A 24,779-nucleotide genomic window follows, 5' to 3' on the forward strand; every position below is an offset into this window, starting at 1 on the left:
ATCCTTCCAACTACTGACAAAGGTCTCCCGTCCACGTCATCTCAAGTATGACCTGTTCGCTGTTCGCGTACCGTGTTTGAGCCAATCAGCAATACCAACTGAGTCACGTGACCAAGTTGCCCCGGACCTGCGTAAGCTTCTGCGCTCAAAGAAGAATACGACGGGGCTCTATGGAGAAACCATGGCACTCCCCTGACTAAAGGTAGTTTCAAACGAAAACGTCTGGATGCAGTTTAGCCAAATCAGCATGGCTTTGAGTGAGTCTTTCAACTTTTACATATCTAGCGTTGGCATGGATTGATTGTTTAGATCGCTAGCATGGCTAACAAATGCAAATATATTGTAGTCTGCCCCGTTGACCAGGATTACGCTCCTTTCTGCCCCTGTGATGCGCGTGGACACCGAGTCTGATGTATACAGCAAACAGGCTGTGGTATGAAAAGCCGAAAGGCAGATTTTATGCTTTGGACATGTGGCACTGCACATCTCGTGGGCCCTTGGGTCACCCGGATTACGTTCTCAGTTTGTAGTGTGCCTTTCTTCCCTAGGGGGTTGAGGTGATGATATCATACAGTATATTGTCACTCCTTTGACCTTCGGTGATTGGGGCCCTCAAGAGCTTTCTTCAACATTGTCAGTTCTCACACTCCCTGTGTGTGTGGGTGTGTGCGTGTTCATGTGCACGAGATAAAGAGTGTAGTAGCAGCAGGAAACATGAGCTCCTGAAGAACCCATGCAGTGGTATGAGCCAGCACACTGATCCTCCCTGCTGGCCAAACCCTAGAATGCAGGCTGATCCACTCCCAGAAAGGCATTTCTTCATACTGTGCTGGGTTGACTTGAACCTTGTAAAGGAAATTATATAGAACCTGTACCATGCAAAAAGAGTTTAATTAAAAAAAACAATCCATGACAAAGATACTCTGGGTCTTTGCAATGCATTTCTTGTGCAAAATATTGGTAAATGAATCCGTCTGCCCCCTCTCACCTGGCTGTACTAGTGTGCCCTCTAGTGGGCAGAGCGGTATGTCATGCCTATCATGCCTTTACAGCAGGGGTAGGCAATTAAGTTTGGCCGAGGGCCACATTTTTTCCAAGCCATTGTATGGGGGTCCGGAAACAAAAACAATGGCTAATTTAATATATATTGATAGTGAAAACATTTTAACTCTGTGACAGACCACCTTATAACTAAGACATACATTTGTGGCAGAGGCAGAGAATGGACAAAATAAACAAGCTGCATAATAAACTAAACGACATACACATTTGCACTGATTATACCTTTGTCTTTTTGCCATTTTATTATAAAACCAGAGACAAGCGCCTCTCCCTTATTGGTCTATCTTACATTATGCGCAACCAATGCGTCTATCTGACTGGAGCGCACTGGACTATTGAGAAACGATAGGAACTTTCTATTGGTTCTCCCAGTCCATGTGACCATTTCTAGCATTTCCATTGGCTATAGTGACAGACATAGATCATAGATATATGATAAATGGATAGATCAGCGGATTAGATGCAGTCCAGGGAAAACAACCAATCATTTCAAGATTCTATGCTTTACATCCGCGCATTCTCCGAGAGATGCACTACATTTTGAGATGACAAATCTATTGATACATAAAGCAAGTCTTTATCACAAACAAGATATTTAAGGTTTTACAAAACAAGTGTTGCGCCCGGCTTTAGAGGGTTAAAAGCCTAATTGTATTTTTTTATTTAGTCAATAAATGTCTCATTGTAATTCCTTATATACCTAATGTAGCACATCTTCTTGAAGCAGATTCAGTTTAATTGCATTGTTACTGTTCACGTGTGGTGCCGTCAGTCATACAAGTAAAGATAAAGTTTGAATGACTACTGAACTGGTGTTTTAATTTCACACCACACATGGTGTGGCTCGTTTGTTATTTCAGCACCAGGCGCTGTCACGACTTTTCTCATGTTGAGCAAGCGCTACATTGCTGCCTATACCAGTTATTCACGCTCAACATGGATAAAAAAGTATAATAAGCATTCTTTAGTTTAGGTGGTAGTTTCTCTATTTGGACATTATAGCTACAGTAACATAGCCTATTTTGGTCTGATAAAAAAAGGGGCCAGATATTATTGCTGGCGGGCCAATTTCGGCCTGCCTATTGCCGACCTGTGCCTCATTTTATCCCAAATACCAAGCAAAATAAACAAAGTACCCATATGAGATGCATAGATAAACTTACACCTTTGCAGTGCAAATTGAACATGTCACATTCATAACCAAATGCCCCCTTTGGGAGTCTTTTCACTGCATATTAGTGAGTCATCCAATTGACCCCTTTCTCATTCATAGGAAGGACATTTTGCACTCGTCCCTTCGAGGACCAGGAACCCAGACACAATAAGCTCGACTCCTCTGAAATGTGGGAGCATCAAGTCTGTAAAACCTTTTAATTGGCCAATAGGGGGGCTCCACGAGTGTGTTATTATGCATTTAGGTGTTGCAACCATCAAAGAACTTGAAACCTTTGCAGACTTCGAGCAGTCCAGATGAGCGTAAACACAGGCAGCAATATATTTATGGATTGCATGTGTACAGAATCTCAGTGGTAGCCCAAAAAAAAGGCAGGAAATCTGGCCTCTGCTTATTTTCAGTTAACCCCCAAACCTCCAGCAATTAAATGGCCTATAAGCATATTCCAAATTAAAAGCCTCATCAGATAACAAGCAAAAGGATAAAAACAATTCACTTCATTATTTATCTTTATTGATAGATTTAAGATGCTGTACAGTAGATGAATCCAATGTCAGTAGTCTATTTTATCTCCGTGATCACAGCCTTGAGTACCAGGGCCAGTGAGCAGACAAAGACGCAGAACTCTTGGAATGTCACTGTGCCGTCTCCGTCAGCGTCCAGGTCATTTAGCATGCGCTCTGCGTCACCACTGGACAGATCCTGCAGAGATGAGACATATTTTCAGTGTTTGTTTTCCATAATGGAAAGCACTATACCGATATCGCAAAAGTATTCTATACATCTGCACACTGGATTAAAGTTCCCACCAGTCTTCACTGACATGTCGGGTATCAAAATCAGCATTCAGAGTACGTAGTAATAAGTTTGGCACAGGTGGTTGACGTGATGGCCTTTTGAGTCAGTGTCAAAGATAAGTAAATAATGAAAACGTTATATTGCACAGAACATTTCGTTTTGCTCAGAGCATTTATGCCAAGATTAATGCAATAGTTATTCATTTAACTACATATTGACAACTCATGCGTGTGATGCTCCCTAAACAAAGACCGTCCCAAAATCGGATATCATATGGTGTGATGCCATATTCATATTTTTCAACAGGCAATTCTTTGGAAACCTTTGGGGTGGAGGGGTCCTTCATCTTTTCAGGAAGTAGGACAACATCTCTGGAGGACATTGGAAGGAGAGTTACCCCCTGGTATATTTGGGCACTTCTACTTTTAGACCTTACTGTATTTTGGTGCAACACTTTACGCAAAAATATGATACTTTAGTCTATAGACTACATTTGTATCTATATTGCCATGCGGCAATGAGTATGTTGTTAGCATATAGCCCCAATGCACAATAGTGTGCCAAGTTCATGAAACATCATATGGTGTGACAGGGTTCTCATCACACCATATGATTAATGTGTCACACTTAGGGGTGCAACGGTACACAAACCATGGTACGGTATGTACCTCGGTTTTGAAGTCACGGTTCGGTACGGGTTTTCGATACAGTGTGGGAAAGTTTGGCTTTCCATGTTCCACTCAGGGGTGATGTAGTGTGCAGTAACTAATTGTACTTGTAGGGTTGTCAATGAATATTCTATATTGAAATTAATAATCAACTTTGTAAAAATGTGAAAAAAACAGCCCCCAGTGGGCGGTCGTTAGTAGTTAACATATACCGTTGTATTCGTTCGGTACAGTACACACTGAAACTTGTTGGTTCGGCGGATATGCGTACCTTTACACCCCTAGTCACACTATATGATATGAACTGCATTTAACGAGATAATGCTATTTCATACATATTTTACAACCAATACTTAAGTTTAATGAATATTTTGTCCTTGAACACTTTTTTCAATGTATACCTACTATCCCATTTCTCAAACTAAATCCATGTTCATCAACAAGATTTAGTTGAAATGTTTCCCTTTCACTTTGAGAGAGATTTCAGTAGAGGGATGGAGAGTGCAGAAAGAATAAGGAAATACAGGGAGAGATTAAATGGAGATCCTGTAGGAGAGAGGAGGTCCCGAGAAAAAGACGAGAAGTGTAAATTGAAATATTATACTTATCAATTATGTTGGTTGTACAACGTGTGCTGTACACAGACCATATAACAGGGAGGCAGCCCAGTATATCTAGACATCTTAGTGTACACACAGGTAATCAAAAAGGTGAAGATTTGACATGGGGTCTGAGAAAACAAGTCATTATTGTGAATGTTGTCCTGATTATTATAATAAGAAAAATGTTAAATGCATCCGATAATTTATCCATGTTTCTAAAATATCTCTTGAATTAGGTCTCATTACAGATACCAAGAGAAGAAACTGACACGGCAATTAAACATTCAGAGTAAATTCTCTACCGCCATCAAGAACAGAAATGGAGAAAATGTGCAGTTAAAATACAGGACAAAGAGAGATCTACAAGATTTTACAGAAGCCTCATTTAAGGCGAGACACTACAGGTGAAATAGGGTACAAAATTTAACTAATAGATATCACAATGAAACTTCCCCAGTTGATTACTTATTAAGACAAGACTTTTGTATTACAAGTTCTGAAATTGTATGTTTAAATATGCAAATGAGGCATGCTCTACTTAAATATGCACCAATTTGCATATAATTCCAGGACAGAAATCTGAACATTGGATAAAGCCATTTTCAAAATTATAGTTTCATTTTGTTGACACAGTATAGAGCCAAAGGTTATTACAGAGGGGATTTTGGATATCTCTTTTCATCACTCCATAAATCAGAAAACACTCCATTCAGTCCATTTTTATGGTAAAATTCCATATTTCGCCATGTTTTTAGGAATAAAATGTGATATAAATCCGGGTATGAATGAGATAAACAAACCCTTCTGTAAATACCATCAGAACATAGATATGAATAGAACTGAAGGTTTGGTGTATGCGAGTGCTACTGAAGTGGAGATTTCTGGCTCAGAGTATGAGGAAAAACTCATTAACTCATTTTTGGGAAAACTCTATACTTTTTTTTTTAAACAGATATTTACAAACACAATACCTAATCAAACCATTAGTAATAGACAACCTAAACACATGCCTGATAACTGAATAATAATGATGTTATTGAACAGAACTACACACAGGCTACAAACAGTGTAGTACCCCCTAATAGGCTAAACATATTTGAATAGATATCACTATGTACATATAAAGAAAAAATATTGCAAGTTTTCTGAATTGTATGTTTATATATGCAAATGAGGCACTTCCCCATTAAATATGTGCACATTTATGGATGCAATAAGGCAAAATGAAGTCAAATAAACAACTAAATGTGTGTTGACGTTTTATTGTCACTAGTTTCATAGAAGACATGTTTAGGAAGCAAAATATAACAAAAAAAAAAACGTATATTTGCCTTTTCACCTGGCATAATGAAGTACAATTACTGAAGTACCGTTTTGGGGGATTTGTACCATTACATTGCAGAGAAAACTCCTTACATTTAAAATGCAGGCCTACAAAGTACAAATCTTGCAGGTCCAACCATTTTAATAGTATATTTGTTTCTCTGGCCAAACTAACGTTATTAATCCTGCAGTCGCACTTATTTAAAAACAGCCAATCAAATCCCCATCAATGGAAAATTAACCCACCCATACCCATGCTAATTAGTCTTGTGCAAGACTAGAAAGCAGGGATCTTTGATTAAACACCTGCCATCAGAAGAATACAGTAGAGTGACAAGCTACAGAAGATGGGCACAAACTGTAGTATGAGTGATTAAGAGGACGAATCTTTTTTTTCTTCTTAACTTTAGTACATTTAAAAGTAGAAACTTTTACGCAAGTGTGTTTTTAGCCCGATACTCTTGACTTACCGAGTACGATTTTGAGGCGGTAGGCTACCCATACTTTAAATATAATTTCTGGGTACTTTTTTACACCCCTGCCTTGTTATGATATTACTTCTCTGCTCACTAATCCTAGAGTGTAAAGCTTTGCCTACTGTACATAAACTGAGCCACAAGGACACTTAATGACATGTGGTGCTACAGTACATGAAATCACACCATGCATGTCAATATATTGACCAGTTTAGTATGTGGATGCCCCAGTTTTTCTAAATAGAAAACAATTGGTTCTCCATATGATGGTGAAGAGATGCACCCAACTTTGGAAGCTACTGTAGGGTTGAACCCTGAACCTACTGTTGAGCTTAGTCTATAAAACTAGTTAATCTTTTCCGCCAATGAACAGGAATAACTATTTGGTTGTGATGTGGCAGTATACCATAATATATAGTATCATATGGTTGCACCTAATTAAATATAGCACCAAAGTGAAGACAAACTGGCCCTGGTCTTGATCATATACAATGTTGCATTACCTAGTCTTGGTCATATATACTGTTCAAGGTCAAGATATTGTGTGCAATTGCAAATTGTAAAAGATAAAAAGGCAATGAATTGTTTCCAGTGTATGAAGACCTCTGGTTTTAAATGCTTGTGACTCACCTGAGTCAGAAGAGGCAGTTCATTTTTGAGGAGAGTCCGCATGCCTTTCTTCGGAATGGTATCCTTCTCTTCAAGGCCACCAGCATATTTAGCGTAGGTTTTCAACAGAAGACACAAGGATAACTGCAGGTTTGATGGTGGTGCCTGGTCAGCCATATTGAGATGAGGATTTGAGCTGGAGAGAATGTATATTATTAACACATTAACATGGAGAACTGACATCAAACTTTTAAAAAAGAGAAAAAGCATAAAGAAATATAATGCCCAAATGGAAGAAGAAAGTAGGTGCCCTCGTTCCCGACGATGTGTACTGTACGTTTACCTCTGTCCACTTGCCTGCTTACCTGAGTGCAGAAGCCGGGTCTTTGCAGTGAGGAGCAGAGAAGCCGTGGAGGTTTAAATACAGGAAGTGTTAGCTGAGGGGAGCAGCTTCCTGCAGACCATATATGGGCATCTTCCTGGCAATCAGCTCATTCCACTCACCTGCTCAACAACCACACCTGTCAGCCATCTTCTCATCAGCCCTGTAGTACACTAGTCAGGTAGAAAATATTACTCTACAGATTTTTTCAGTTTTTTTTCCAGTCAGTTTTCCTGTGTTTTTGTGCTTCGCTCATTTTTGTGTTTCTTCCGTCTCAGGATCACCACTGCCTGCCTGCCTTCTCTGATACAGACTCACCACCTCCAACCTTCCCCCATTTTTTAAATAAACAAATCTTCTATATAACTACAGTGTCCGCCTGCATCTTGGGTCACCAGTCCTGGTCTTGACAACTCCTAGCCATACAGAATCAATCATCTTTATCCAGTATAAAAGATGCTATTCACGACCATGTCACCACACCCATCCCAACCCTCCCATCTTACCCCACCCATGATGACATTCATGTACACACACATTATTTACACAGACACACACACACAAATGCACAAACAAACTATTTAAATAGTTTAAAACAACAAACTCTGCAGGTGAAAACCCTGTAGATATACTGATCCATATAACAGAAATTGTTAACCAGATATTTTTCTCAGACATTTTCCTACATTTGGCTTGACATCAAGATTGAGGGGATCGTAGACGGGATCTTAATTCATCATGAAATTAAAGGTTCAGAGTGGAACAATTTGGAAACTATACTACTACTACTACTACTTTGGTACAGTACGTGGTGAAGATCTTGAGTTTAGCTGTTATAAATGGACCCACGTTTATTCCCTGTTGCAGTGTTTGCTAATATCAGCTAGCTAAAAGGAAATCCTATAGACAATGGCAAGACAAAGGAGCTGATGGTGGACTTCAAGTTCAAGTTCCCTTCATTACCACACAACTAGGCGGGTGGCATTGGTCTTCAGTACAGCTTTAAAATAGCTAATTTGAATTCACTACACACAACAAGTGCAACAAAGACAGGACAGTATGAAAAACAGTGCAATGATCACATACAGTATATACATTTAAAGTCACAAGACAAAGTGCACAAGGCAGTAGTCATGACTTCCAACAGAACAAGGAGCCACTGAAACCTAACATCCAGGGGGAGGATGTGGAGGTGGCACAGACATAACTATTGATTGATTGAATGAAAATTGTATTAACAGATTGCAGAATGGGTACAATACAGTACGGCTCAATACACACAATTGTTAAGGGGATGCAGACCAGAGAAAGACTTTCATCTTGTTTACATCAGGGTCCCCCATTTTCAATTCATAATGAATTGTAAGTAAGGGTGCAACTTGCTCCGTGCAATCCATTCTTTGTGGATCTAGCCCTCAGTGCGCCACTGTGTCACTCGTCAGTCTTGCCACTTGGAGGAGTTTCATTTCAGATTCAGACCGTGAGTTAGCTTAGCTATAGGCTATACTCGGTCGTTTAGCTGGTTCGGTAATAAGAAGTGTATTCTCAGGAGTCGGAGAGATAATCACGAGATACTGTAAATTCACAGTGTTGGATCTAACACAATGGATTTATATGGACACTTTTGATCATGGAAAGTTCAAGCCCGGACCACAAAAGCTTCTCGAAGGGCTCATTCCAACCTGATGCAACAAAACAAGTGAGTCTAACAATATGTACTGTTCTGTAGTTACTGAAACTGATTGAATATGGCAAGATTCAAGAGGTTTATTTGTCACATACATACACAAGGCATACAGTGAAATGAGGGTTGGCTGGCCATGCCTGCTTTGTAGATAATAAATAGCCGCAATATCTCTACGAAAATCTTCACCCCCCCCCCCCTCCCCCAACCCCCGGGGCCCTTCCTACTATACGTAGCACCGGCCGCCACTGATTAGAGTCACTATGCATACATAGGTCGTTTTCTGTCACAAAATTAATAGGGTATAAAAGTGGTGATGAATGAACCTCTTACACTTTCACAGGGAAAAACAGACACACACACATATGCTTATCAAAGGTGTCAATCAACTCAGTACAGGCTTCTACATTCATTGGTCTATGTTAACCACGGCCCTTTCTTAAGCCACGTCCCAATGCACAGGCCTCACTCCTTTCATACCTCAAGAATCACTTGTCGTAGAGACTCTTGTTGTAAGTGCTCTTATTGCTTGACCTCAGTGCAGCCTTTGACACTGTTGACCACTCTATTCTTTTGAGTTGGCTTGAGAATCACGTTGGCATTCAGGGTCACACACTAGCTTGGTTTAAATCTTATTTAACCGATAGAACACACTGTGTGGTCTATAACACTGTGTAGTCTATAATGGTTTAACATCTGAGACCTTCACAGTGCAATGCGGTGTCCCACAAGGTTCTGTCCTGGGCTCTTTGCGATTTTCCATTTATATGTTACCCCTCTGCGATATTATACGTAATATGGTATTAACTTTCATTGTTACGCAGATGACACCCAATTATACCTACATATTAAGCCGAATGATTCCTTCCAACTGCAAAATCTTGAGGCATGCCTGCTTGCCATTAAAAATTGGATGTCGCTAAATGTTCTGCTACCTCAAACCTCTCTAACCCTAACCTGTCATGTCTCTCAGATCTCCACCATAAAAACCTCATTACATTTTCATGTAATTTTTTATTCCTTCTTCTCCTTTAATGCACATATTAAAAATGTCACCAAAATTGCCTTCTTTCATCTCCGTAATATCACAAAAATCTGTACTCTTTTAACCATGGCCAACGCCAAAACCCTAATTCATGTGTTTGTCTCATCACGACTAGATTACTGTAATGTGCTTTTTTCAGGCCTACCTAACTCAAGTCTGAAAACTCTCTAACTCGTGCAAAATGCGGCTGCACGGATACTAACTAAAACTATAAAATATAATCATATATATAATGGTAGGGTCTGGTTAGGAGTGAATGATAATGGATGGATTATCCATTGGGGGGTCCAGGGGGGGGGGGGGGGGGGGGGTCGAGCAAGAGCTTATGTGTGTAGGGTAATAGATAGCAGGTATTAGGGGTATATCTTGTATAAGACATTTATCTAAATGGTGATTTCATTGGATGTGCACTGTTAATTAATGCTTGTATATCTAATTTTGTGTTGTCATGTTTGTTTATGTGTTTGTTTAAAAAATAATAAAAAAATAAAATACAAAATATAATCATATCACACCCATTCTGTCCTCCCTACACTGGCTTCCCATCCAGGCCAGATCTGACTCTGTGTGTTTTGCAAGAGTGTCTACTCACTTACAAAAATGGGCTCGCACCGCTCTGTCTATCCAATCTCATTACACAATACTTGCCCCCTCGCGCTCTTCGATCACAAAATGCGGGGCTCCTATCAATCCCTAGGGTAAAAAAGAAATCCGCTGGCCACAGAGCCTTTGCCTATCGCGCTCCCTACCTGTGGAATAAATTACCTGCCGTCGTCAGGGATGCCTGCTCTGTCAAAGTTTTTAAATTCTCACTCAAGACCCATCTTTTCTCAGCCTACCATGATCTCACCTGGTCGTGGGACAGACCTTAGCTTAGTATGGTTAGTTCAGTTTACTGTATGTGCTGGAGTAGGGTTGATGGGATATAGTCAGGATGTCTGGTTATTGCTCCCATGTCTGCCTATTGTGGACATGGGAGCTCTTCCAACCCCTATCCCTGTCTGGATGTCTCGAGTGATAGTGTGATAATATACAGGTACACAGCCTATATACAGCCAGCCCTGGTCCTGCCCTCGTTGGGCCTGTCAAGGTGGTGTGATCTACCCTGCGCCATCCTCAATGTGGCCTACATTGTCGATTGCAGCAGCTGTTCTACCTCAAACTGGATCTGAGCACCACAGGCGCGATGGATCTGCTCTACGCCGTCCTCAGTTTGACCTACAGCGTCTAACCATGATGCCCGCTCTACTTCAACTGGATCTGAGTGGTTCTCCTGCCCCCTGGTCAAAGTCAAAGTCAAAGTTAAGTTTATCGCCATGTTTCCAGTACTGTATATTTGAATACCGTATATGTCACAAATGTATCAATGTATCAGTACTAAATACCTATATGTCCCTATGCCATAAATGTCATGTATGTTGTGTATGTCATAAATGTCAATATGAATTGAAAATGGGGGACCCTGATGTCTTTCTCTGGTCTGCGTCCCCTTAACAATTGTGTGTATTGAGCCGTACTGTATTGTACCCATTCTGCAATCTGTTAAATAAAGTTTTGACATGGAAGCACGAGATGCAGCACTCAGGTCTCAGTTACAGCCATGTGACGCTAGATATACACTAAAAAAATCAATAAAATACAATGAGTGAATAAAATACAATCATACAATCAATAAAAACAGTGAATTGATTCAGTAGCAAACTAATCCAAAATAAGAAGCCTAGTCTAAATCAGTAAAACTGATCCAATTCAATAAGATCAATAAATTCACTGATTAAAAGATTTAAAGAGATAGGTGCCATAAGGTGCTACAGTGCAGTGTGCAGAGGCATGGCAGTGATAAGCTATTCTTCAGCCTGGTGGTTCTTGCCCGGATGCTGCGCAGCCTCCTGCCTGAAGGGAGGGGGGTAAACAGTCCGTGGGCAGGGTGGGTGGGGTCATGCATGATGCGGATTGCTCTGTCCGTGCATCGGTTGTTGTAGGTATCAGAGATGTCTGGTAAGCTGCATCCGATGGTCCTCTGTGCAGACCTTACAACCCCTCTGTAGTGCCTGCTTCTCTGCCGCTGTGCAGCTGCCGTACCATGCTGTGATGCAAGAGGTCAGTACACTCTCCACCACATGTCTATAGAAGGATCTGAGGATGTTGGTGTCAAGCCCCGCCCCTTTCAGTTTCCTCAGGAAGTACAGGCGTTGATGAGCTTTGTTGACGAGGCTCAGGATGTTGTCGTGCCACGTGAGGGTGTTGGAAATGTGCACCCCAAGATATTTGATACTGGGAGTCACCTCTACAGCTGTACCATCGATGTAGAGAGGGAGGGGGGGCATGCTGGTCTTGCGGAAGTCTATGATCATCTCTTTAGTTTTTTTTACGTTTAGGATGAGGTTGTTCTCCTTGCACCACAGTCCCAGTCCATCTACCTCCTTCCTGTATGCCGACTCATCCCCTTTTGTGATGAGTCCCACCACTGCGGTGTCATCCGCAAACTTCACTATGAGGTTGCTGTCATAGTGGGCTCTGCAGTTATGTGTGAGCAGGGTGTAAAGTAGTGGGCTAAGGAGACAGCCCTGGGGGGAGCCAGTGTTGAGGATGATGGTGGAGGATACAGTGTTATTGATCCTAACAGATTGGGGTCTATTTGTCAGAAAGTCCAAAGTGGTGAGAGTGACCTTGAGACATCATCATATTTTTCATATCAGCTCTATGCTTTTTTGTTCTTAGTTCTATTATTATTTTAATAAAGAAAAATACTATTGCTACTATGTATGTATGTATGTATGTATGTATGTATGTATGTATGTATGTATGTATGTATGTATGTATGTATGTATGTATGTATGTATGTATGTATGTATGTATGTATGTATGTATGTATGTATGTATGTATGTATGTGTTATGGTTTGAAACCGACCCCAACAGCACGGCACAGACAGGTAGTTCAGAGTTAACCAAAGACTAGGGCGTATTTATTTCTGAAACAGGAATGAGCGAAATAACAATAAGAACAACAAAGGGGAGAATGTTCTTGGCAGAGTTGTCTGTGGCTCTGCAGATCGTCCCGGTATTGAGATGGTGAAGCGGCGTAGCGCCACTGCCTCTGCGGCTCTGCAGCTACTCCAGGATCCAACTCGGGGAGGAACGGAGAGAGAGAGAGAGTGGTCAATAAACAAGCCAACGGAATACAGAGGCAGTCCAGTCCTCCTTAGCTGAGTCCAGTATAATCACACGTGACTTTATCTTCAGTGTTACCAACACACAAGTTTAGCTGTGTCCAGTACAATCACACGTGACTTAATCTTCAGTGTTACCAACACACAAGTTTAGCTGAGTCCAGTACAAAACAAAAACGGCAAATCTTCAGTGTTATCCAAACACACAGAAAACAGAGAATCCAAAAGGTTCGTTCCAAAAACTCACCAAAGCGCAAATGCGCAGCGAGGCACAGCTCCAACGGATGATAGATAAACACAACAGCGGCGACTTCCATAGGCGACCTACCCCGCCTCGGCTTGCCCGGATGGGACCGAAGGAAGCCGGTGATCAGGGGCACTGGAGAGGGGGACAGAGACAGAGGCCCGGAAAGGGGGACCGGGGACGGGGACAGAGGACCGGTGAGGGGGGCTGGAGATGGGGACAGGGACCCGGTGAGGGGGGCTGGAGACAGGGACAGGGAACCGGCGAGGGGGGCCGGAGACGGAGACAGGGGCCCGGTGAGGGGGCTGGAGACAGGGACACAAGGGGAACCCCGGGGCGAAGGACTGGACGCCGCCTGAAGACACTGGGCATGACAGGAGGAGCTCCACCCCCTGATGGTGCCGGAGGACCAGGCGATGTGGGGCTCATGCAGCGCGAGCCAGGGCCGACCCAGGACTACTGGGACAAGAGGGGATCTGGTAATAGAAAACTGGAGTCTCTCAACGTGGTTACCAGCAACGGTGAGGAGGACAGGACAGGTGCGTTGAGTGATGTCAGCCAGGCGGTGATGATCCAGCGTGAAAACCTCCAAGGGCCTCTCGAGGTCCTCAAGTGGAATGTTGGCCCGGGTGGCAAACTCAACGTCCAGGAAACTCCCATCAGCACCAGAGTCAATGAGTGCACCCACCGTCGCCCGTTGGTCCGCCCAGGCTAGGGTGACGCTCGTCAGACGGTTAGGTGGTGCACGGGTGTGGGAACAGGAAAAACGGCTCACCAGGATCTCCCGGGGTCCTGGCGAGCCTGGTCCTCTTGGCCGGGTAGGGCAATTGGAGATACGGTGTCCATCCCGGCTGCAGTAGAGACAAAGGCCGGACCAGAGCCTGGACTCCCGTTCGGCCGGGCTAAGGCGGGTGCGTCCCAGCTGCATGGGTTCCACCTCGGTCACAGCTCGGGAGGGAAAAAAAACACCAGTCACGGAGGGAGCAGGACGGTCAGCAGAACGGTCACGAGGACGGGGGTCTGGGGAACGTCTGGGGGTCCCAGTCGTGCTCTCTCACGCCTTCTCTCCCGGAGGCGTCCGTCGATGCGGATAGCGAGGCTGATTAGGCCCTCGAGAGAATCAGGCTCCTCTTGGGTCGCGAGCTGGTCCCTTACAGCGTCGTTGAGCCCCTTCAGGAAGGTGAGATGAAGCGCCCGATCATTCCAACCGCTCTCGGTTGCGGCCAGTCTGAACTCCAGCGCGTAGTCGGTGACACTGCCACTGCCCTGCCGGAAGGTGCCCAGCCGAGCTCCCGGGTCCTGGCCACGAGCTGGGTGGTGGAAAACCCTTCGGAGCTCTGCCACGAAGTCTGGGTAGGAGAAACAAAAATCGGCCCTCATAGACCAGGAAGCAGTGACCCACTGTGCTGCTCGGCCTGTGAGCAGGTTAGTCATGTAAGCTACTCGGGCTCCCTCTGACGAAAATCGGCTGGGTTGATGAAGGAAAACCAACACACATTGCATGATGAATGTGGCACAATCCTCGAAGTTACCCTCGAACAAACGTGGTTCGGAGAGACGGGGCTCCCGAGGTGCGAGGTCGGGAGGCGTGGGGTCTGCCGCGGCTGTGGGTGGTGATCTGGCTGAGACTCCTGGGACAGGTGGGGTTAAAAACAGGGTGTTAAATGCTGCACTGAGAGCCTGTAGCTGGTGCAGAATAACAGCCTGCTGATTACCCTGGGTAGTCTGCCGGGTGGCCAGAGTGTCAAGGCAATCCAGAATAAGCTGGACCTGGGCCCGGAGGTGTGTAACTGTAGGCTGTGGTCGTTGGTCAATTCGATCTGGACCGCCAACGATGCCCTAACTCTGTCTGTGTCGGCTGGGGTCGTCATGGTCGGGTCGTAATGTTATGGTTTGGAACCGACCCCAACAGCACGGCACAGACAGGTAGTTCAGAGATAGCCAAAGACTAGGGCGTATTTATTTCTGAAACAGGAATGAGCGAAATAACAATAAGAACAACAAAGGGGAGAATGTTCTTGGCAGAGTTGTCTGCGGCTCTGCAGATCGTCCCGGTATTGAGATGGTGAAGCGGCGTAGCGCCACTGCCTCTGCGGCTCTGCAGCTACTCTAGGATCCAACTCGGGAAGGAACGGAGAGAGAGAGAGTGGTCAATAAACAAGCCAATGGAATACAGAGGCAGTCCAGTCCTCCTTAGCTGAGTCCAGTATAATCACACGTGACTTTATCTTCAGTGTTACCAACACACAAGTTTAGCTGTGTCCAGTACAATCACACGTGACTTAATCTTCAGTGTTACCAACACACAAGTTTAGCTGAGTCCAGTACAAAACAAAAACGGCAAATCTTCAGTGTTATCCAAACACACAGAAAACAGAGAATCCAAAAGGTTCGTTCCAAAAACTCACCAAAGCGCAAATGCGCAAAGCGGGCAACGAGGCACAGCTCCAACGGATGATAGAGAAACACAACAGCGGCGACTTCCATAGACGTCCTGAAGAAAAACAGACAAGGCACAACAACGGGGGGAACAGGCAGCAGCAGTGGTAATCCAAAACGACTGACAGAAAGACCTGAGTATATGAAGGGCTCTGGAGCGCTGATTACAAACAAACGACAGGTGCGTGACGGCAATTGGTAATTGACCTAGAAGCGTGTGGCGGCAATGAGCCAATCCTCACAGTACCTTGAAGCGTGTGGCGGGAATGGGCCAATCCTCACAGTATGTATGTATGTATGTATGTATGTATGTATGTATGTATGTATGTATGTATGTATGTATGTATGTATGTATGTATGTATGTATGTATGTATGTATGTATGTATGTATGTATGTATGTATGTATGTATGTATGTATGTATGTATGTATGTATGTATGAATGTATGAATGTGTATATGTGTTTATATTATGCATATATACATACCAATTATTTGCTTGTTCTATTCTCCATCCATCTATCATCCATAGCAACACCATATAATGTATCACCGACACCCTGATGGGGGATCCCCTTTGAACTGCCCATCTGAGGTTTCTCCCCCTTTTTTCCTATTGCTAGGTTTCAGGGAGTTGTTCCTTATCTTCATAGACCACCGCAACACTTCCGGTATTCTGAAATCATGGGAGAGAGAGCGAGTGGAGAAAATAAATTAATGTGGATGAGAGCCTTGACATAAGTGGTTCTAGCTATGGCTGTGGGGGTGCTGGAGACATGATCCAATAGACTTTTATACGCCTGAGTCTCCTGAACATGGAGAGAACAATCCCAAGTTGATCGGCACTTTCTCGGCCGAGCTATAGTCACTTTTTCGCACCTACTCCCCAACTCGGAAAGATTGGTTGGGTTTCGGCTGTCCTAACTGTGGTGGGAAGTTTGTTCCACCATTGTGGCGCAAGGACCGAGAAGAGGCGGCTTCTCTTTGATGACCCTCCCGGAGCTTGGATAGGAGTGGGTCTGAGGCGGCCAGAAGATGCAGAGCGTAGGGGTCTTGAGGGTGTGTAGTTAGAGACCATTAATAATAATAATAATAATAATAATAATAATAATAATAATAATAATAATAATAATAATAATAATAATAATAATAATAATAATAATAATAATAATAATAATAATAATAATAATAATAATAATAATAATAATAATAATAATAATAATAATAATAATAATAATAATAATAATAATAATAATAATAATAATAATAATAATAATAATAATAATAATAATAATAATAATAATAATAATAATAATAATAATAATAATAATAATAATAATAATAATAATAATAATAATAATAATAATAATAATAATAATAATCAATTGTATTTGTAGTGCACTTTTCGTTCACTAGGATCCCAAAGTATTATTAATAATAATAAAATAAAAATAAATGTAAATGAAACATAGTTGAAAACATAGTATAAACAGAAAATGCACAAGAAGAAATCAAATCACAAGAAATAGCTAGCAATCAAAGGCCTTTCGAAATAAGAAGGTTTTCAGGCCTGCTTTAAAAGAGTCCAGGCTCTGTGGTGCCCTCAGCTGGATGGGGAGGCTGTTCCACAGGCGTGGTGCAGCCGTGCAGAAGGCTCATCCCCCCATGGTGCAGAGCCTGGTACTGGGGACCCGAAGGAGCAGGCTACCTGCAGATCTGAGGGTACGGATGGAGGATTGTGGAGTGATGAGTTCCTGTAGGTAGAGGGGTGCGTGTCCATTTATGCAGTTATGGGTGAGCAGCAGGATTTTGTAGTTGATCCGGGATGAGATGGGGAGCCAATGTAGTGATGGAGGATGGGGGTTATGTGCTCATGTTTACAGACTCTCATCAGGATCCTGGCAGCGCTGTTTTGGATGTATTGCAGCTTTTGGATGCTCTTGCCAGGAATCCCGATGAAGAGTCTGTTACAGTAGTCCAGTCTTGAGGAGACAAAGGCATGGACAATCTTCTCTGCGTCTGACGGTGGGACGGAGTTTGGAGATATTTCTTAGGTGATAGAATGAGGTCCTGCAGAGGTGTTTTATGTGGATGTTGAAGGTCAGGTGGGGGTCAAACCGAACCCCCAGATTTGTGAGGGGGAGAGGGGGAGGACCTGGCCGTCAAATGTGAGATGGGATATGGGTGAAGACTGAACCTGGTGTGGGGTGCCAATGAGAAGTGCCTCGTTTTTTTTTTTGCTGTTTAGTCGGAGGAAGTTCCTGTTCATCCATGCCTTTATCTCCTCAAGACAGGTGTTGAGGCATGACAGAGCTGCAGAGGGGTTTGGGGCAGTTTTTATGTAGAGTCGTGTATCATCGGCATAACAGTGGAAGGACATTCCATGCCTGCCGATGACACGACCGAGGGGGAGCATGTAGGTGATGAAGAGGATGGGACCAAGAACCGACCCCTGCGGAACACCACAGCCTGGACTTGTATCCTCCCAGTGAGATATATTCAGTCCTGCCTAAGAGGTAGGGCTGGAACCACTGCAGTGCATGGAGGATGGTGTGGTCCACAGTGCAGTGCATGGTCCGACATTGCATGGCGCTCCAGGAGGATGGTGTGGTCCACAGTGTCAAATTGACCATTGACTTCACTCGCTGGAGCCACTCAGAGAAACCAGTCTACAGTGTCCCCGGTAGAGTAGAAACTAGACTAAAGTAGAACACAAAGACTAAAAACTAAAGTATAGTAGAGGAGAGTAGAGTAGAATAGAAACTAGAACAGAGTATAAGAGAAAGTAGACTAGAATACTAAGTCCCGCCCCCTTTTTGTATATTTTGAACTCTTTGGACTCCTTTTTCATTGGTCTATGTTTGCCATGCCCCCTATGTGTAAGTCCCACCCCACCCACTTTTTGTATCTCTTAAACTGTTTGCCATAGAGACTCAGGAAAGGGGTCGTTGGACTTGGCAAGGAGATCCCTTTTCATTGGTCTATGTTTGCCCCGCCCCCTATGCTTAAGTCCCTCTGCATTTTGTATCCTTTGAACAATTTGTCATAGAGACTCGCAAGAGGGGTCGTCGGACTCGGCTGGACATTCCTTTGTCACAGTTCCTGCCTGTGCTCTCTCTTTCTTTCCCGTCCCTCTCTCCCTCTCCTTCTCCTCTCTCATTAAGTACAGGTGTGGTGCTGTCAGAGGCGCAGCTGATCTGACGTCTGTGGGCCAATTACGTCAGGGATATAACCCCGCCCCAGATGTCAGGAGGCTGCCAGATCATAACTTTGTATTTCCCAGTTAGTCGCGTTATTCTGCTCTCTTGTATTGTTCCTTTGTCCATTGTGCTTCGACCGTATCTAACCCGTGTTCTCATCCCTTCCCTGCAGTTCTGCCTGGCTCTTCACCCTGTTGTCTGGCTCCCGACTAAAGACGTGCTCTGACTCCTGCCTGCCTGACAATTCTATGTGCCCTACTCCCGGAACCTATGAGGACCTGCACCCGTCTTGATCCCTGCCTGGCTGACTATCTTGTACCCGCTCTGACCCCTGCCTGTCTGACTCTCCTGCCTTGTGCACGCCCCCGGACTGTACGAGTGCCTCCCCCATGTATCGACCCCTGCCTGAACACTTGACCATCCTTTACATTAAATATACCGATACTGGGTTTGAACAAGACCTGTCCCTGGGTCTGCATTTGTCTGCCTCGACCTGGCATATCGTGCGGCGAAGGGAACAGCTCCCGCCTACCTCCGGTCAATGGTCTCTAACTACACACCCTCAAGACCCCTACGCTCTGCATCTTCTGGCCGCCTCAGACCTACTCCTATCCGAGCTCCGGGAGGGTCATCAAAGAGAAGTCGCCTATTCTCTTATTTAATCATTTTAAGACTATGTAAATCTAAAGGGTTTCCTTCCCCCCCCCCTCGTGGTCCTCCAGAGAAAACAGGTCACACAGTATCTATCCATTAACCTTTAGTATTGTATGTTGTTCCGACTACTATGAGACTAGACCACGTGTGTTTGTACTGATCATACCCATTCCAATCTCCCAGTAGCTGTTGACCTGTCTTTGGGAAAATGCATTATGTGTTTGAGCTTGGGAAAATCTACCACACACACATGCACACATGCTGGACTCTTGCACACACACTAATCTACGAATTCCAATCTGGCTTCAGAACATCCCACTCCACTGACACATGCCTTCTCTATTTGAATGACCACATCAAACAAGAGGTGGACGCAGGCAAATACTGCGGCATGGTCATGCTGGACCTACAAAAGGCCTTTGACACGGTCAATCACTCCATTCTGATTGACAAGCTAAAAGCAATTGGTTTTGATAGTCTATCAGTGAGCTGGATGCAATCCTACCTTGAGGGGAGGGAACAGATGGTGGAGGTAAACGGTACCCTATCCCCCCCCCTCACAGTGAGCTGTGGTGTTCCACAAGGAAGCATACTAGGACCGCTACTGTTCCTAATTTATGCAAATGACATGTCGTCAGCTTGTGACTGCAACTTGTTCCTGTTTGCGGACGACTCAGCCCTGCTGGTCTCTGACAAGAACAAGTTACAGGTTGAAAAAACCCTCAGCTCGGAACTAGGCAGAATCTGCATATGGCTCGCTGATAACAAACTATCATTACACATGGGCAAAACAGAGTCCATTCTCAACAAACTCAGCAAGACCGACGGCTTCTCAGTTACAGTGGGTGACAATATTGTCACAAGGAAAGATGAAATTACCTACCTGGGTTCCATCCTAGAGGCTAATCTCTCCTGTGACAAAATGGCATCCAATGTAATAAAAAAAAGTCAACCAACGAACTCGATTCTTGTACCGGATCTCCTCTCTGGTAAACAAGAACACCCTGAAGACTCTGGCAGGAGCACTCATTCAGGGGTACTACGACTATGCTTGCACCTCATGGTACCAAAGCACCTCAAAGGCGCTAAAAACAAAATTACAAACATCTCAAAACAAACTGGTCAGACTACTGCTTGACCTTACTCCTAGAACCCACCTCACCCCTGCCCACTTTGACAACCTAGGATGGCTTAGAGTAGACGACAGAGTACAACAACTTGCAATGGGCCTGGTCTACAAGATACACTACACGACCAAGGTACCCATGTACATGTCAAAATACTTCCCAAAGGTCAGTGAATACCACGATCACAACACCAGAGGGAGCTCCACAAATCATGTTAAACCCAAATTCGGCTCAAATAAGGGACTAAACACGTTTCGCAATTATGCCACATCAATGTGGAACGCCCTACCCAAAGCTGTAAAGGAATGTGGATCACTACCCACTTTCAAAACCTCTCTCAAGGGACACCTACGGGAGACTGCAATTCAACACTGGCCCCTGTAAATATCCTAACCCAACCCCCTCCAATGTACAGTCATTTACCTAGTATGGTTTTGTCAATAGTTCAATGTACAATTGTGTTTGTTTGTACAGTGTCTCCTCCCCCCCCCCCTCAATGTACAGTGTTACTTGTTTATACAGTGTGCCCCCCGCCCCCCCCCCCCAACCACCTCCAATGTAAATTACCCAGTATGGTTGTCAATATCCCAATGTACCCAACCCCCCCCACCCAACCTCCTCCAATGTACAGTTTCTACGTCAAATGTATATACTCCCTTTTCTTGACTCCTTCTGTATCACAAACAGTACTGTATTTGCAAATCTGGTATGTCATAAATGTATAGATGTAGCAGTACTGACTATCTGTATGTCATGTATGTCATATATGTCTATATGAATTGAAAATGGGGGACCCTGATGGAAACAAGACAAACGTCTTTCTCAGGTCTGCATCCCCTTAACAATTGTATGTATTGAGCCGTACTGTATTGTACCCATTCTGCAATCTGTTAAATAAAGTTTTCATTCATTCATTCACTCTTGTGTGTGTGACTCTTGCACACACCTATGCATATTGGTCATACGCAACATCATTCCCACATAGTCTTTTCACCATATACTTAGTTCCACACTCCATAACAGTTAAATACGCCTATACAGGCTAAATAGTTATGATAATAATAATAATAATAATAATAATAATAATAATAATAATAATAATAATAATAATAATAATAATAATAATAATAATAATAATAATAATAATAATAATAATAATAATAATAATAATAATAATAATAATAATACATGTAATTTATTGAAGTTCCTATGTCTCTGTGCCACCTCCCTCCGCCATAACTTTACGAGAGATAATTTGTTCTTATAGAGTGATCCTAATAAAATGTCTATTCGATTCATGCATGTCTGACTGTTAAACAAGTAAAAAATTATGTAAATATGTTGTTAGAATGGTACAAATATTCATCTGGTGACATTCTTCATAGCATTAACACATTTATAGACCCAGAAAATGTGTAGTTTGACACCAAAATTGATCTTCTATGTTCAACATTCTAACAACAAACCCTAACCCAACATTCACATTTTTGGCAGTTGTTAGAATGTTCGACACATTTGTACCACATGCACAAACCTGCTTGATTATCTCCCCAAATAGCATGCAAGTTGGACAAAGTTGGTATGTCTGGAAAGAAGAGGCTTGTGGGTACCTATAAAACCAATGTCCACTCTGATATATTCATGTGAACGGCCAAGGGACCTTTTGGAAGATGAGCATGGCAGTTTTTTCTAGGCGAATATTTAACATAATTTTGAATCATTGCCTATTAAAACCCCCTTCCCAACAGTTGGGCTTAATCAAAATGATACCAATGGAAAGCTTAGCTTCTCTAGTTTACAGGGATACCAATACCTTTGTGTTCGCTCAAATATTGAGCGTGCTATGGACCAAGATATTTATTAATGGGCAGAACCTTGATTTTACATGGCGGCCATCTTGAAATCCATCATGATGACGTGGCCCCTACCCCAAAATGAAAGCTATGATGATGAGGAACACGTGGGAAAAATCCACATTTATTTGCTAAGCCACCGCACTAGAGTCAGAACACCAAGATTGCACGCATTTCCTCTCTTTCAGCTTCTTCCAGCCACCACAAACGGAGCTGTAGGATAGTCGTTGTTGCAATTTCTGCATCCCGACTGTTGCATGTGTTTATTGCTGCCAAGGCGGTGCCAATGACATCAGAGTAAAGCGTGTTGCAGCTTCTTCTCACATAGCTTCTTCTTCAGAGTACTCAGTGTGGGATCAGCGTGTTACAGCTTCTTCTCACATAGCTTCTTCTTCAGAGTACTCAGTGTGGGATCAGCGTGTTACAGCTTCTTCTCACATAGCTTCTTCTTCAGAGTAATCAGTGTGGGATCAGTGTGTTGCAGCTCTCTTCTCACATAGCTTCTTCTTCAGAGTACTCAGTGTGGGATCAGCGTACCAAGGAAGCATTCCTTTTCTTCTTGCAGAAGGTCGAGAGTGAAAGTGAGTGGCTTCAAGACCTCAGCATATTCTTTCAAGAAGGCCTCTCATGGGAAAGCATCCTGGCTCTCATGGGAAAGCATCCTGGCTCTCATGGGAAAGCATCCTGGCAAACTCCAGGCGCTCACAGACCTCCCCCAGTTGTACATAATTTAAAGACACAACTTTTTGCACTGTATGATATATGTACCTTGACAAATGTAACTATAATCTAATTACACAACTTCCGAATGTAATCTGAGCTAATTATAGTTCCTTATTTTTTGTAATCTGATTACATAATCCCGATGTACTACCCAACCCTGTAACATTCAGTTACTACCCAACCCTGAATGTCACCCTTTTGCATGTGTATTTGCCAATGGGCTGGCTTATCTACATAGTCAAGTCTCCCTTTGTTCCTTTTGTCCTCCCTACTGCTCAGGTCACAGGAACATTCTTGTGGAGTATGCTCATCGAGGCATTTCTGTTTTTTTTGGCACAGTGCTTCTGTTCCGAGCGGTGCAGGGGAAAGGTGTATCCTCCCTGACTGTCCACACCAGGGCAGAGACAAGAGCATAACATGTGATAATGTGCCACCGGAGACCCTCTGTCATATAGACAGTGGTGGCTTGAAGGTTAGAAAAACTTGTAAGGCACTGAACCTCCAACAGCTCTAGTGGTCAACAGTAGAGGACTGTGGTTGTACTGGACAGTTCCCAGGTGTGTGTGTGTGTGTGTGTGTGTGTGTGTGTGTGTGTGTGTGTGTGTGTGTGTGTGTGTGTGTGTGTGTGTGTGTGTGTGTGTGTGTGTGTGTGTGTGTGTGTGTGTGTGTGTGTCATCACCATCAAACCTTTATGCTTGTAAAATCATTAAGGTTGCCCTCATTTCCAACGATGTTGAGTTACAGTTAAAATAAATAAGACAAGATTAAAAGCAGTAACACAGCAAGATAAAAACAAAGATAAAAACAGGGGAAATCACCTAAAGTACACGATAAATTAAGATAAAACAAAGAAAATCAACTAAAACAGTTACAGACTGATACACAGTGATTAGTGATCATGGCTTTTTGAACTGTGCACAGGTTGGAAGAGTATCGTAGTGTGTTGAAGGATGTTCCATGAGTCAGGAGCTTTTTTTTTTTTGTACAGATGTCATATTTAAAATGACCAATGCAACCTTCATTAGAGCCAAAAGATGGGACCAAAAGAGGGACTGACAAATAACCAAAACTGAAACTATCCCCAAACACCACTGATGATTTTATGAAGAAATACTATAGGGGAAATACTGAAACACACACACACACAGCCTATGACACGAATATGTATCTTTACCTTCAAATACAGTTTGACTCAACCTGTTAAAACCTGCTAAAATATCCTTGTGTCGCCAAAGACTCACATTTCTATTCACTTCTATGACGCATAACTACAGCCACACTGACTGGCAGCTGAACCTCCGTAAGGAAGGACAGCTAACAATGATATCTTTCCTCCTCATGCACAAACCAGGATATGACCAAAACAATACTGTTACGTTCCAGCATGTGGCTGTTGTATGTTGTTTGTCCTTTTGTGTCTCCCCCCTCTCTCTCTCACTCACTCCACCTGCTACTCTGATCCAGGTTCCTGTCATTAATCAAGACACCAATTGGAACCCAGCCAGTCATCAATCAATCACCAGTTGACAAATCAGAAGCCCTTCTCT

General features: G+C 43.3%; 1 protein-coding gene across 1 annotated transcript; it reads right to left on the minus strand.

The window, feature by feature from the left end:
* Positions 1–2,727: 2,727 nt before the first annotated feature.
* Positions 2,728–7,082, minus strand: LOC311227481 (protein S100-G-like). Its single transcript, XM_084313158.1, has 3 exons — positions 7,056–7,082; positions 6,734–6,908; positions 2,728–2,938 (listed from the first exon to the last, which is right to left on the minus strand). The coding sequence occupies exons 2-3, from the start codon at positions 6,887–6,889 to the stop codon at positions 2,798–2,800; spliced, it is 297 nt and encodes a 98-aa protein (XP_084169284.1). The 5' UTR covers positions 6,890–6,908; positions 7,056–7,082; the 3' UTR covers positions 2,728–2,797.
* Positions 7,083–24,779: the final 17,697 nt, after the last annotated feature.

Source organism: Notolepis coatsorum, assembly GCF_963971535.1.
Source record: "Notolepis coatsorum genome assembly, chromosome: 4".
Lineage (NCBI taxonomy): Eukaryota > Metazoa > Chordata > Actinopteri > Aulopiformes > Paralepididae > Notolepis > Notolepis coatsorum.